Source organism: Pundamilia nyererei, unplaced genomic scaffold, assembly GCF_000239375.1.
Source record: "Pundamilia nyererei isolate P.nyererei 1_Seehausen unplaced genomic scaffold, PunNye1.0 scaffold00038, whole genome shotgun sequence".
NCBI classification, from domain to species: Eukaryota; Metazoa; Chordata; class Actinopteri; order Cichliformes; family Cichlidae; genus Pundamilia; species Pundamilia nyererei.
Window position 1 is genome coordinate 2,783,474 of NW_005187439.1, and position 16,482 is coordinate 2,799,955.

Consider the following 16,482-nt stretch of genomic DNA (forward strand, 5'->3'; position numbering starts at 1 on the left):
TATATAACTCTGGAGCTGCTCATTTCAAAGAATGCAGCTGTAAGGCACAGCAACATCACCTTCACTTTCCAAGACTGGAACCTATGTCTAGCTTCTGCATAAAGTGACTGGCTGAGGGGGTGTAGCTCAGTGGTAGAGCATTTGAGTGCAGATCAAGAGGTCTCTGGTTCAAATCCAGGTGCCCCCTGTTTCCCAATTTACATGGGAGCTGTTGATGAATTCATTGCATTTTGTTTGCATGTAATTAGTCCTTTGGGTGTACAAGTAAGAGGGAGTAGGTTTCATTTGAAAGATCAGTGAAGTTCCTGTTTTTGAATGCTTTGCAACCAAAAAGTTGGGGTCCTGAGGTTTTTAAAAAATGAGCTAAAGGTACACAAGACATGAACTGTATAACGGTATAATGACACACAGTACTTTAACTTGAAAACAGGTTAATGTGTCATCACTTAAAAGCTGATGGAGGGAAACGTCACTGCAAAGCATTTCTTAGTGATCACATTTATCCAGTGATGAAGTATTTTTATGCTGATGAGAGTGGACATCACCCACATCCATACAGTCATAGCTTTCTACTCCTTCACCACTTGAATGAATATCTTTTGGAAGAATGATGTTTCGAGATTTGGAGGATCAATACCAGGCTGCACTGAAGTGTTGTGATCATTGTCCAAACACTTTACTAAGACGCTACAATTCCTTTACTTTCTCAGTCTCTATATTTGGCTCATTGTTCCTAAATACTCCACCATATTCACCATCTAATCTCTAACTGCGTCCATCTGCTGTTCGGGTTTGAGAAAACAGTTTTTTTTCTCGTCTGAAAAAGCCGCCTGCTGAAGCAGAAAAACAATCGTATGTTCGTGCACCAAATGGTAACACTGCAGGACGCTTTTTCAGCTGCACATTTCGGATGAATCCCGTGGCTTACATCAGCACGGAGTTCTCTCGGGACTGTAGAAGTTCACGTTTTATTACTGTAAGCTTTATTTAGCTTTATTTATGATCAAACACAGCATATAGTTACAACACAGCTAAGGGCCCCAGTGTGTACCTATAGGTGAGGTCCGTCTTGTCCCAGCGTTGTCCATACAGGGTGTAGCGTCTCTGGCGGTATCGCCCCCGGTGCCGCCACTCTTCCTTGGTGGGGTAGTCCGGTACGCCACAGCGGGGATGGTTCAATGTGCTGTTTGTCAATGAGTGTGGCTCTTTAACCAGTTCCTGAGTTTGAGGTGCTTTTGCTCTCTTCTTCAGCTCCTGAAAGTTTTCAGAGACCTGAAACAACAACGTGGTTTATTTAGACAACGTCATGCTTTCATAGGCAGGGACAACTCGGCATGTCTGTACGTGACCTTGTGGGTCAGTACTTAGTAGTTTGCTGTAGGCAGGGTTGGATCAGATTACTTTGAACATGTCAGTGAATACAAATTACTTGGCAGCTTTTTGTAAGTAGTAAAAGCAATCTGACACAATTACTTACCTAATCTGATTACATAGAGTTTGCATGAGCCCCAGTTTCTCCTGCAATTGATATCACAGCCCAACACACAAAATTGACCTTTAAGCTTATGTTTATTTTAGTTAAATGGAGCAATGCATATTAATTAACAGGGAGACTGAAGTCTGTCATGTAAATGCATCCAATTTGGCAATTATTTAGAATTGATGCATTAATAAGAGGCACAATTACACGAATAACAATATTTGATTGTTTCCAAACTACTGTTTCATATATCTGAAGAAAGAATTATCGGATGTTTGTTTAGTATGTGCTGCTTGATAACAGAAGACTGACTGCCCAGAAACACCAGAAACTTCCTCCAGATGTTATCAAAGACAAAAAAAGAAAAGGATTCTTGCCAATTAAAATATGTCATTGCACTTCTAAAAATGTTGTGGTTGCAATAAACTTCAATTCAGTTTCACGACAAAATCAGCCCCAGGGCAGGTTTTACTTTAACGTAAAGGCCAGTGTGGAAGTGAAAAAGATCTGCTTTGTTTTAACAGGAAGAGACCTTCAGCAGAACAAGGCCTCACTGAGATGACGGCAGCGGGAGGCCAGTTGTTAAGATGGTGCCTTTCCGATGACCCACTAGATAAGCCCGTATTTTTACAACTGCTGTTTTGTTTGCAGCTGTTTGTGAGATTAGTGAAGCCAGATATGATGTCATGGCGTTAGATGGAAATGCAGAAACATGACAGCTTAGATTAAGTGTGCTGTAGCTATGTGGTGGTCCCACACTGTGCTGCCTATGCTTGAACCAATCATTTTAGCACGTGAAAGAACTGGTGACTTTTCAAACCTGACTCTTTAATCAGTGGAAAACCCACTCTACCTCCTGACCCACAGCTGCCCCCCTTTTAGGTTTCCATTTCTACTCAGTATTTAGTCAAAGAAGTATTTGCAAATCCCATTTGCGCAGTTCTCAAGTGCATGCAGGCAAACTTTCCCTGTGGAGAGCAACAGAGGCATGTGCTGATATGCAATCTCAAAACCAGATTTTTAGAAATGCTCTGCATATATAGTCTTAAATTAAACCCTGATGGACGCATAGAAGAGGAAGTGTTGCTTTATTCTGATACCTACTGGCTTTATCAGAAGCCTTACAACATTTTTCATTGCCTCTGCAGGCAATCGCTAATGTTTCAGTCTGAATGACCTAAAGTTTGCTGTTAGAGGGTGAATGCTTGGCTCTGCACACACAGTTGTTGCTATAATATGTGCATCTTATCAGTTGTGAAGTTGCTACAAATTCACCAAAAGTTGTTATGATTCGTGGTGCAGGGAATGTGAATGTGTGAGGCTAACTGAGTGATAATCCAACTATAAGTTGACTATGATGACTTGGGACATAAAGTTAAAAAGAACAAAGAAGAAAAGAAGAAACAAGACAAAGAAAATAAGTAATAAGAAGGGAGAGAAGTAAAAACAAACTACAGAAAGCCCTGAGGCAGAGGTCAATGTTCTCTGGATTTGAATCATCATCATTTTGAACCCCGAGGTTAATGACAACATAACCTCATAATCAGGTCACTGAGTCATGTATTTTTCCTCAGTTTAAGAGCCAGTTGGTCCCAGAATGTCCCATTATCATTAATACCACCCTCCCCCCCTGTTAGATCAAGAGGAAATGCCTCTGCTTATTTCCACAGAAGCAAATTACAGAGCGGATCTATCCCATCTGCACCTCCTCATCTCACTCTGTCCTCAGCCTAAAGCAAAACTGCATCTGCAGCTCTGCAGTTGCAGGGAACTGTTGGGTGTACTCATCCTATCACAAAATGATGTGCATTTCCTTTTCCGGTGCCACTCAGAAAAACCTGTGGGAAAAGACACTATCGATATACGTGCAGATGAAACAAATTACCTCCATTATCAGTGCCCGTGAATCTTCCCACAGGCCAGTGCAGCGCCGACATTTGCGGATATTGTCCTTTTATGAAAAAACGAAGCATGCATGGATGGATGCATCTTCCCTTTGAGCACTAGTTCTCCTTGGCATTTAGGAATTAGCATTTGGTTATCAGTTTACATGCTTGTGGGATGTTTCAAGATGAGACTTTTGCTGCACAATTAATATAAAAGGTGGGAGATCTGTAGGTTTTTAAGACTCATTGTTAGTTTAAAAACAGTTTAAAATATGTGTTACGTTTGTTGGTGCTCAGACTAAACATGGCCCAAATTCAAAATGATAAGGTCAATTTAACACAAGACTCAGATTGCCCTAAATCTTCAGTTTCATGCAGTTTTTTCTACTCTTTGATCTGAATTATGTCACAGGAAAGGGATATTGCTAATATAGTCATCTCTGCCACAATGGCTCCACCTACCTGCTGTTTATTAAACTTTATGCTTTAGGCAGCCAATCAGAAGACCCAGAACCTGCGGCAGGTGGAGACCAGGCTTAAGTGTTGCTATGCTAAGCTCACTGAGTCTGCAAAAGAGAGCAAGGACCAAACTGCAGTTAAAGCAGTGGAGTTTGAATATGTCTTCAGGAAGAGAAACTCAATGAAGAGACAGCAATCTGTGTGAGGCTACCCGTACTCCTGTCTCAGAAAGTGGAACTGCTATGCTTTGCTCCTAGACTCACTGCACTTGGTTGCACATCTTCACTCTTAACCTGCTGTTTGGACCTTGGTTTTTTGATCTGCTCTGGTTCCTTTGCGGTCTTTCCAGCTTTGCTGTTTTAATTCTTCTTCTCATTGGTGTCCTTCTGAGGGTTTCTGGTTCCTGCCTCCTCTAATGCTGATTGTCCTCTTTCACGGCCGTGAGAATGTGCAACCCAGCAGAGCACTGCACTGAGGTAACCTTGACCTCAAACACAGATAGACTTCAGCTGGGTCTGTTGGTGGTTACTGTCACCATACATGGCTATGTTTTTTGGGAATTTGTGGCTTAAAGGAAGGGCGAGAGGAGCTAACAAACGCCATTTTGAGACTGGGGATGAACTGAGGGGTGAACCAAGATAAATATAATAATAATACACGTTCTGACAATTGGGCCATGTTCATTAATATGACAATAAACCATTTTATATGACAGAAAAGACAGAAAGGAAAAGCATAAAAAAGTTCTCCTTAAGAGTTTTCACCACTGACAGAGGAAATAAATCAAACATGAAGCATTAAACCTGCTTAAATTAAATGCTTCATTATGACAGAGGATTTTGCAGTATAGCCACAGAAAGAAGACGCTAATTATTTACACTTAAGGTGCAGGATGATGAAACAAAGCTATCCAGTGAACGGGTTCTGCAAAACATTATGTCACCTGATTGCAAAATTAAAAGGCCAAAATGTATTTCAACCCGTCGTGCATCATTACTTTGATGTTACAGAGGTTTTGCAGTGCTGACAGAAAGCCAGGTCTAACCTTTACTATATCAAAAGCCCAACATGAATTCCCATTAAAGCCACACAACCTGTAAAAGCAAAATAATTAAACGAAGAATGCTTATCTGAGTACGGTCACAGTGGTGCATGTGCTGTGCTTAAATGAGCCTGACTCGCTCGGCTCTGCAGGACTCTACTGTGTCGCTGTTAGGTAGGTTATGGGGAACAAAACCCAGCAGGATTTGTGGAATGTGCTCCAGACTGCAGAAACGCAGTGACTGATGGATCTGGATTGCAGAACAAACACTACGCATACACGGCCCTCCACCTCCCGCGTTTCACTTTGTTTAAAGGAGATTTCAGCTGCTTGTTTTGTTGCAGAAAGCCCTTATTCGTGTTCGGGGGAATGTTTCTACTCATGTCCTGCAGCTTTTCTTTAAATGGCTTGTTAGTGTTGTTACGACTGAACAAAAAGGCCTTTTAAACAGAGTCCCCCCCCCATGAGATTTCGAAGGCAGCCTTGGAAAGCTTACACCTTGTTCGGCTTCTTTCTGCTCTTCCTTGAGCACCAGTCTGATGCGAGCTTTCTGTCTCTGCGCTATTATCTGCCTTCCTGCAGTTCATACTGACAACAAAAACTTCAGATAAACAACAAAACCCTTATCACAATACGATGTGTTCTGAAACTTATCTATCTAATGGCTGCTGATCTTAAACTGGAGGAAAACATTACAAGCACAGAACAAATCTTACTTGGCAAAGCCTGTGAGTTCATGTTCATTTAGTTCAATTACAGATTATGCAAAATGTATCACATATTTTTTTTGTCATGGCTTTGAGGTTTTGTTTTCATTTTTTTGGTCATTCTGTTGCACTTTTGATGTTTCACTTCCTCTCTGCCAGTTCGCCTCAAGCAGAAACAGTAAAACAGTACAGCTGGTAAGTGCCAAAAAGTGCAGTTCCTCTAACGGCCACTTGAGGCTGTCTCCACAAGTGAGTCAACCGCCACAGATTCCCATGTTAACATGTCCAACTTTGCAGAAGAAACATATGTTTGCAGCCCGGCATAAAAAAAGGTTTTTGTCGTCATGTACAGTTCCCTTCGCCTTATTAACTGTATGGATGTTTTTGTTGTAATGACTCATCCATTTGGAGACTGGTGAGGCTTAAAGTTAGCGCTGTGGCTGCTTTAACTGACACACATCCACACAAATGACTGCAGCTGCTATCCGTCTCTTAGGCCTCACCTCGGTAAATGGGAGTCACTGAGGTTGACCTCTTGCTCGTGTTTTTGTTCTTGAGATTGTTTATCTGTGCAAGTGATAATTACAAGCACAATGCAGCAACGCAGACAGATAAAAACACAATTTAAAAACACCTTTTCATCATTATAAGAGGTCATGGCCTGTTCTAACCTTTAGGCAGCACTGGGGCAATGTCTTCTGTGCAAACCATCCCCAAGCCTCACATAGGCTAACTTAAAAAAAACCCAAAAAACTTTAAAGGTATTTTGTGATATAAGTTACAATCTTTGCCTGGTTGTTTTTCCACCCCTGGTTGTTATCATCTCAGGTGTTTGAACATAATAACGATAGCTGTTTTGCTGACAGGACAACACGAAGCCTCTGTGGTTTGTGTTGATGACGGGGATTTGAACTGTGAATCACCTGGACACCAGCCAACCCCGGGCTCTAAACGAGACAGTTTAGACTGAAGCTGCCCCCCACCTGATCCCAATCACATCAGTGCTGAGGTGAGCGAGTGTCGGCTTTCAGGGTCGTAAAACTATACCTGGCGCTGGGTACACGGGGTTGGGGTGTGGGGGGCACTGCTTGGTCATTTCAAAGAAATCCTGTTGAAGACTAAGCCTCCCCAGCTGTGTGTCAAATGGACTGTTTGACCCGCGTGACCCCGCAGTCATAAATGTGCCTGATTCCTAACAGGTTCACTGACGTTCAAGGTTAAACCCAAGCACAGGTATTATCTTCACCTAAATGTGTTTTAGTTCGTACTCGAGATAATATCTTAGCCGATGTCGTTGATGAAATGCAGTGAAACAGAATCTGACGTATTATTTTCCCCAGTTAGAAAACAAGCTGATGGATTTTTAATCTTCAGCAGATAAAAAGTTAATTTCAGACTCCGAGTGCAGCTCCAAACAGCATATATTTAACCTAAAAGAAGAATCTTTGGAAAACAATGAGTTTTTTGGGGGTATATTTTAGGATAAACGTGTTCTGTCTTACCAACATTTTAGGTTGAGCTCAGTTATATGAAAGACCGCTTTGTTTGATGCCACCTCCACAACTTTGCTGATGAGACTTGGATGTTGCAGGTGTGCACACACAGACAATGGAAATCCTGTCAGGAGAGTGTGTGATGATGTTTGAGAAAGAAATGAAAAACTACCTTCAGGACAATTAATCTGTCACTTTCTGCTGAGAATGCAAGTTAGCGATGAGACACGAAATCTCCAAAAAGCCCGAAGGTGCTCACTCACGCCGAGAGCATGTGGAGGGGGTGTGCGATGGTGGCGGCGAAGGGGGTCATCCGTTACATGCACGGACACATCTAGCTTCTGGTTACAGTGTTGACAAGATCTGCAAGAAGCAGTGCAGGAGATCTGCAAGTGGTATTTAGAGAGCACAGAGAGACAAGTCTGGGCACGGTGCGTCTGAAGAGCGCCTCCAGTCTGACAAAAAATCCACCACAACCCCCCGCCGGGTCACTGATGTGACAGAGAACCTCCAGGGAGATGGTTTCCACTCGTTTGAAGAAGAAAAACACTTTCATCCACAGCACATCTTCACACGAGCAGAGAGGTCCCTCAGTTAATATGTTACAGACATTTGGGAAAGCTGTTAGTGAAAGCACATGCAACTACTTCTGGAGTAGTTATTCCAACTTCATATTTTTTAACTGAAGAAGGAAATCACCAGAGGAATGTACCTGTGATGACTTTAGTTTATATGTTTATACTTCAGCTTTTTGTGAATGTTTAATGACTGGTTTAACTTTAAATTTTAAAGCCAGGTTTCTGCTGGGCCACTGACATTCCTTAATGTCCTTTTGTATAGTCTTTGACAGACACAGAGCATAGACACTGATCGAAGGAGAGTTCCTATTATAAATTTAACTCTTTTGTTCAATTTCATACTATTTATATAATTATTTCACCATCACAGCAGACAAAACCTTTCAAACGCTAACAAACACAGCTGGAGTCAAGAAATGCACCTCTAAAATACTGAATAAAAGTCCAACACAGTAAAAATGTTACAATTACCAACCAAAAAACCACAAACGTAGATACTCACTCACTTTTCTCTGCATCTGAACCACACTCCATAATACCATGAAAAATATACTATTTTATGCCTAATTTAAACTGTGTTATCACTGGCATTTTTCATAGATTCAGCTAAAGAAATGGGGGGAAATGTGTTTTTGTGTTGAGTTGCTATAACAAAGTGCTAAAAGATACTATTTGAAATTGTTACTTTGCTCAGTCGTCTGTTATTGGTAGACACAACATTATTTCATCACTTAAATTCGGTGTCTTTTTATGCTTTGATGATTTATAGTCAGAGTTTAAAAATGAAAAGAGAGCCAGTCTCCTTGGAAGCAAAATATAAAGAAATAAGGGGTGGCTCAAGATTTACTGTATATATTTGCCAGATTTGTTAACTGTAGTTTTAGGATAGACATTGTTTTTATTAAAAAATGCATCTGGGGGAGATTCTTCTGAAAAAGTCACATTTTTATAGACCCTTTGCTTCAGTACAGCAGAGTGAATTACGTCCACACAACATGTGTTTTGAATAAGGACCGTAGAAAATCTATAACTGCAGCTTAAGTATAAAGGAAATTGGCTACATAAAACAAGGAAATTATAAAATTTGATATGAAAACATCTTCTTGAAACTCAGAGAGTAGCACAGACTGGTGAAAAAGGAAAAGGACCCCAGGGTGAAAAAAAAAAGTTTCAAAGAGGCGACAGGTGATGCTGCCAGTGCTTCAAACAATGGTCTTTTTTCTGGCAGAAAAACAAGAAGTGTAAAGATTTTTTCATCAACATGATATCTGAGTATCCAAAAGAAACGGTCTAAACCTAATCCGGATAACAGGAAGTAAGTCATAAGTGAGTGTTTACTTGAGGAGACAGATAAGGATTCAATTTGAAGGGTGTGCTCTTACTGAAACAACGGGGAAAAGGATTGCTTACAGTAGGAGAACATTTATTGTACTAGATGGGGGGGTGGGGGTGGGGATGGTGGGAGTATAACAATTTTTCATCAAGAAATACTTTGTTATCTTCCTTCTTACTTCGCTAATCCAATTTATCTTCTGATGATCAGAAACACCCGGCAGTTGAAGGTGATACAAACCATCTGGGCATCTGCTTGAATCTCTTATCTTTCCTGTCAAGAAAAAAACCCAAAAGGCTTCCTCATATGACCTCAGACTCGCAGATCTCCTGTTCGCCTGGCCGCAGGATGATTTCACTGCTGATTGTGATTATTAATTAGAGAAAAACCCCAGGAGAGCCAGCTACCAGGAAAATCAGGCTGCCCTGGCTTTTCTTTAAGGTTACTGTGGTGCGATTTGCTATTCAGCTTTTAGAGAAAACTAAACGACACAAGTAAGACGTGCCAGAGTTAAAGTGAGGACATCAGGTACAAGGCTTCAACATCTGGACTATAGTTTGAACAGGATTTCTTTCCAGAGAAGGGAAAAATCCTGCAGCAAGGCACCAAACTTCCTGTTTAAAGGGGGTTCTTCTGCCCCGCAGTTGCCAAGTGCATGCACACTGGCTGTTGCTGATCTTGCTCTAAATTTTAACTGAGCATTGCTGTAAGCTACAGAAACACCTCACACATACGGCAAAGAAGGGCCAAACACAACATGTGTGCAGTCTAACTGAACTTAAACGATAACATTAAAGAGTCCTGGATGTCCAATAAGCAGTGGCCTTTTCAGTAGCTATGCTATGCTACCTGAATTCTTTTCCTTACCTGTTTCTGAGCTGCTGTGGGTTAAAAATCTTTAAAATCTTTGTTATGCCTTTCAGCCTTCAATCTTCTCCTCCTCTTTTCTAGCTAGATGCTACTACTACTGCTCTGCAAGCTTCTATAATTTGGCTCATAGACAGTAGAAATGATGCACGTAGCCTACAGACCTGAAAAGTGAAGCCAATAGGGAAGGGCATCACAACTTTTTTACCAGCCAGCGGGGGGCATCACCTTTCATTGAGACATGACTCAGCTCATGTGATCCATGAGCTCTGTAAACTCTTTCCTGACGACTGTGGTCACTTTTTTTGCCATTTCACAAATCACAAATTATTAGCCAATGAGCATGTGCAGTGCCCTGTTTCTCGCCCTTCGCTCATCACATCTGGTTTCAAAACACCAAGATGGCGACTGCAAAAATGCTGTGCTCAAGGCTTCACAATTACAGAACTTCACCACCGACTGATGTTCAGCCTGCATCAGTCACGACTACTTGGTGTACGGTTCTAACAGAACAAACAGCAAATCTGGCACCAGAAGGTGTTTAACTCTTGAGAAGAACGTATGCGCTGTGTCTAACAGATGTGATTGATTGGTCACGTTCCTACCACAGATTAATCAGGCTCAAGTTTTATTGGGGACTGGACCAGTAAAATCCAAATATTGTTCAACAGATTTGTTTTTACAGTAACGCAGTTTGAGCTTTAGCACCAACCTGAAACGCTGCATGCCAATACTAACAAGTGGGTGACATCACTATATACAGTCGCTATATATACTTTTATATCGTTAGCTTCAAGTCATTTTTTTGTGATGACATAGGCAGACGGACAGGATGATGCAGCAGTGGTAGGGGAGTAAAGTTAGGCAAAAATCTCAATTTGACCAAAAAATGACTTAGGCACTTATGCTATGAAGCTAACGATATGTAGCCTATGCACTCATAACCTTTTTGGGTGCATGAGCAGTGCTGCTCGAACTGTGTAAATTGAGTTTTCAGTTGTTCTTTATTTAGTTTAAGACAACAAAACAGGTGAGACCTGCTCCTACAAAACACCTGAGACAGAAATCCATAAATCCATCTGAGAGTCTTAAAGACTTTATTATGAATACTTTATAAGTGAGAATCAACAGATTTTTCCCACATTACAATATTATTGCAACGCTTCCCTCTCGGTGACATATTATTGCGATTTTTAATATATTCTCACATGCTGAGTGCATTATGGTGAATTACTGCTTAATCACATTTTTTCAACTGCAAATTATGTCCTCAAAGTAAAACTTTGTCTTTATCTGTTTTATCTAATAAGATAAAGTTATCAGATTTCAGTTAATTTTTTCACTAACACCTAAAGACTAAAGATGGAGTCTGTCTGATATCAGTCTGTGATTACATTATTTTTTGATGCCTCGCTGAATTTGTAGATTTCCTCACTTAGAAACAAATAAATAATCTCTAATTTCATTTAGTTCTAGTTTATTTTGAACCAAGACGAACAAAATATCAATCAAAAAGCCATAAATAACACATTATATAAAAGTTCTGAACTGATTTGGGTGTCATTTTGTGACATACGTATTTGATGCCCTAGAATTCAGCCAGAACTCCGACTCCCAGAATTCTGTGTTGGAGGTTTTTCCGTTGAGCCGATTTAATGTAGATTTGCTAACATTAACTCATAAATTTGATGAATGAAATGAACCCTCTTATTCATAGTAATCCAAGAATATTTTAATAAAATAATGATAATTGGTGTTCCTGTATTGCCACTCAAAATATCACGATACCATTGCTATATCGATTTTTTCCCCCAACCCTTTCCATAAAATGTTTGCCTCGAGGCACGCTGGTTAGGTTACAGCCTCGATGTCATCCAGCTTTCTTGCATCTACACTTGCATCTAACCAGAAACTGCTGCAGGTGAGCAACTGGTTCATGTGCCGCTATGACGAGCTCACCAAGGCTGCAAAGTGAAACTACCTCCTGCAGCAACAGTCCAAGAGTATGAAGTCTGATCTTGTGTGTGCACACCTACTGCCCCACTACAGACACAAATACAGTGTAATTCTCTGGGAGACATTGCATTCAGTCAGTAGAGTAACCTGAACTGGAAATATAAAGGTCTGATACCCTCCACCTCCTCTCACCTTATCAGTAAAGGATTCAGAATGAGGCTCCTCCTCTTAAATAACAAGTTTTTAAGTGTATCCCCTTCCTGTGGTGTCTCATTCGACAATTTCAGCCCGCTGCAGCTGTGACCCAGATCCGCTTGATGGGAACCTAGGCTGGCTCTGATGTCACCATTGCTCTCACGGTTCCCCGGCCAATCCCTTTGCTTGAATGGCATCAACGTGATGGAAAAAAACAGACCGGGAAAACCAAGGGGCACTCCGGTTTTACTGACAAAAGAGAAATGCAAACAGTTAGCTCTTACGGCCCCCTTACCCCAAAGAAAACAGGCGCTATGTATCCCACTGCCCTGAATGCCACAGACACACGGGCCTGCCCGGGCTTGTGTGATCGCTCACTCTGTTGTCAAAAAACAGAGAAAGAGAGAAAAAAGTGACAACACTGCAGATTACAGTTTCCCATGAAATGACCAGGAGTCATAAAAGCATTTTCGCCACAGGTGCAACATAGCAACATAGGCTGCGATCAGCTGACCAATGCTGCTAGCTCAATATTCACTGCTCTTTGTGGATTTAGCCAGCTATACTTTACTCTGACTACCACCAGTGGGCAACGGGTGAAGTGTTTTGCCCAAGCACAATGACCGAGCTTGTCCAACCCGGGGCTTGAACCGGCAACCTTCGGATTACAAGGCGAATTAGCAGTAACACGCAGTCAGTAACAAAGATACGCATAACCCAGCCCCAGACCCCACACTTTGAGCTGTAATCAGGTCCTGCTGAACCGTCCTCTTTACATCATCCTAAATGTCTCCTGTAATTCAGTGGGAGAAAAGTGTGGCTAAAGAACTTGCCTCTACCAGTGAGAGGAAGTTACCATAAAGTAGAGCAGACATCAGATCATGGATACCAGCTCTTCTGTCTTACTTCTCCACTGCTTAAATAAAAAATCTTGTTTACTATTAAGAAAACTAGAAAAGAAATACTGGGTATCTTCTATTATTGTAAGCAGATTCATGTTATCTTAATTTTTCACTTGAATTCTTGATTTTTGCTGCACCCTAAACAGCCATTAGAAAGTTACTTCTTGCTTTAACTTAAAATATTGAATGTTGAAAATGCTTAAAGATTATATGACTGTTTAGACTAGTTTCCAGTTATGTAGCAATGAACGTATTCTGTCTGCTTGTTGCAAAAAGTACTCAGACTGTATAGAAATCGATGAAGAATTGGACCCTACTCTTTACTTGCTGATGGTATTTGCTGATATCACTGTTAGTATTTGTGACAGCTGAAAAAGGAAAGTTTTATGTAAAAAAAAAAGAGCCGGGAGAAACACCATTCAAACATATAATGAGCTGATGTTGCATAGTTTGTCCACCAGAGGGCACTCTGCAACTTCCCTGTGTTTGGACTAGCACAAACACAGTAACCAGCTGCCCTAAGCCGAGTCAGGCAGAGTGTTAATGGGTAATCTTGTTGTAAAAATAAAACATTATTTTTAAGCTGCATTGTCATATAATTTCATTTATTTAATTCTTAAATAACTACACATAACAGATATGAGTGAAATCTGTTTATGTTGTGCGTGCCTGAAAAATATCACTTCCTGGTAATAAATAAAAGGCCCTCATTCCAGGATAAATATTAGGGAGAGGACGTGCTACCAGTGTAGTTATCAAGAGCTCAGTCGGAGTTACAGGCAATTGGAAACCAATGACAACATATTTATAAATGCTGTATTCCAACCATACCAGTAAATCATGCCAGGGCAGCAGTCACTGGCACGAGTCCTGAAGACTCGTACAACAAAGTGTATGAACCTGCTACCAAACTAGCTTGCTGTTATGGTAGACCAGTCCTGGCATGTTCTCACCTGATCAAGGACCTGGTGTTAGCTTGGATTAAGACCTTTACAGGAATAGCTTTCCCTGCTTTAAAGTTCAAAACTCGCCATTGCATTTCTCATGAAACAATTGGTTGTTATTTCCCAGCTGACAGATACACTTGCCTTAAAGTATTCTTATTTCTCTGGAAATCTCTTGTCAGGAAATCTTTACATCTTGTGCTGTGCAACTTTTGTCCAAATTGCACTGTGTGTAAAACATAATGCACATTATTTACTCTACACATCTGAAAATAGGTTAAAAAATTCTTGTTAACTTGTAATCAGCAGAATGTAATCATTATTCCGGGTAAGGATTACGTTCTTCTCTGTAACTGCATATGCGAGCTGCCAGATTGTTTTGATAAAATGCGTTTTTGCTGTATACCTATAAACAGGACATTCCTTAGAACAAGCATCCGTGTTAAACAGGCCTTCACTGAGTAAATAACAGTTAAATAATCTAGAAAGGAGTCACGTGATGCAGGAGGAGCCGTGTAAATAAAAACACGGATTAAAGGAGTAGTAAACATAGCTGAATCTTAAATTACAATGCTAGAATAAATAGTTACATTAAACAACACTGCAGCATGTGGTCAAGTCCCCCATAATGGCAACAGACCAAACAACTGCTAAATTAGAAAAGCCACCACAGCACATGACAATGACAGAAAGACGCCATCATGCCGGGGCCATATGGAGGACCCCTCACTTTTATGGTGTTGTTGACAAAATGCCTTTAAGAGCTGTTATTACAGCTTCCTGCCCTGCAGACAGACTGCAGGAACCCTGCAACCTTTATTTTCTCTCTCCCTCCTCCCAAACCATCAGATCCTCATTACATCTGAGTCAAAACCAAAACACTCTGCTGTCACCCTGCGTGCATGCAATGCAGAAGACGTCAGGTTTGGCTGCAGTCACGCTCGTGGATGCTGCTGCTGAGCAGACAAAAAGTAAACAGTGATGATAGTAATTTCTTCAAAGTAAGAGCAGCTCTCGGGCTAATTACAGTGACAGGTCAACTGCTGTGCGCCCCTAAAATAGCCATTTTCTTAATTACAACACAAAGGTCATTGGTCGTGATGATTGAAAGCCACGCGCGTGCACGTGCGAGCACTTTTGCAGCTGGAGAAACACGTAAGAAAACCTGGAAGTAATTTCAAGTCAAGCCGTTTTTATGCAACAATTAATAGCGTGTTTATTCTGGAGCAGACTCTAAAGTCTGCACGGTAAAGCGGGCTATTGTGCACGACTGTGTGCACATGTGTCCGTGTGTGTTTTAGGGGGCGTTGGGGCCGATTGTAGCAGCAGAAAGAATGAAGAAAGCAAACACTGCACAGTCCTTCAAAATGAAAAGCAACAAGTCACGTTTGATACGTGCAACAGTGTCAGAGCTGAACCACTCATTCAAAGTTTACAAACTTCTGCAAAAGCACGGATGCTTCGACTCAGCGACAAGTTACAAAAATGGGGAAAAAACAGGCGTGCTCCAACTCACCGGTGCCTCTTTGTACCTGCTGGACCCCCGCGCTGGAAGACAAAGCATGACCTGTAAGTACTGCAGCGCAAAAACACAGCAGCACACGACCAGAGAAGTCCGCATCATTGCAGCCATCGGAGCCGTGGTGGTGGTGGTGCACAGGAGAGCTGTTTTGCGCAGTGCAGAGCCCGGAGTCACACCGCTGCAGGATCTGGGGCAACTTATATAGACAGATTTCTTTGTTCTCAGTTTTTTTTCTCCAGATAGACTTTCTTTTTTTTTCTTCTTCTTTTTTCTACAGCCCCGGGCTGATAATACCACCCGCTACCATGTGACTCGTAACCCTTTCACTGCCACGCCTGTCAACGCAAAACAGATGATGTGGATGGCTTTGGGATTTTCACCCACCTGTTATTTTTTATTTATTTATTTCAGAGACAAGATTAAGTTTAACCCAGGATTAAGTTTAAGAGGGGAAAGTGCATGAACTATAAAGTCAAACACAGCGGAACTATTCAGTACTTTTAGAAAAAATGTAATGCGATTATTCTGAAAACAAGATGAAATAAGAGTGAGTGGGAGAATTTTTTTAAAACTTAATTTCCATAATCACGCAGGTGGCATGTAATCGGCTCTGTCTGTCTGTTTGTTTGTTCGCAGTTAACACTTTTCAAGATATCATTTTTAAACTCTGTGTGATGGTAAAAACCAAAAACAGCCAGAGCTGATTTATTCTTCCTGAAAATATGTTCAAGGTCAAAGTCAAAGTGATCTACAGCAAATGTGAAAATTAATAATCCCACTTTTTAAACATTATCCTCAAACTTCACATCAGTATACTATTGAGTCATATACCATATGGAGAAAACTGTACAGCACACTTTTTATTAAAAAAAAAAAGACCTACAAGATCACACTGGCGCCATAAAGTTGGCAAATTCACACAATGCATGAATGTGTCTCCAAACCTCATTTACGTTACAGCTTATAGAACCAAAGTTTTCAGCCAATTTGGCTCCGACCATATGTGCAAAGATAATAAAATAAAACATTTCAATATGTAATTCTTCAGTGTCACAGGTCAAAGGTCAGGGTCAAGTGAATTAGGAAAAAGCTTTAGTTTCCATTGGATGATGCCCTAA

The 16,482-nt window shown here is 41.0% G+C and overlaps 1 protein-coding gene across 1 annotated transcript in view; it reads right to left on the minus strand.

Annotated features, from left to right (window-relative positions):
- LOC102193352 (stromelysin-3-like) overlaps positions 1 to 15,670 on the minus strand; it is a 34,552-nt gene extending 18,882 nt beyond the window's left edge. Inside the window, exons 1-2 of the mRNA XM_005730579.1 lie at positions 15,359 to 15,670; positions 1,052 to 1,272 (exon numbers count right to left, since the gene is read on the minus strand). Of these exons, the coding sequence (XP_005730636.1) occupies positions 1,052 to 1,272; positions 15,359 to 15,475 (338 nt within the window). The 5' untranslated portion in view covers positions 15,476 to 15,670. The remainder of the gene's footprint in view (positions 1 to 1,051; positions 1,273 to 15,358) is intronic.
- Positions 15,671 to 16,482: the final 812 nt, after the last annotated feature.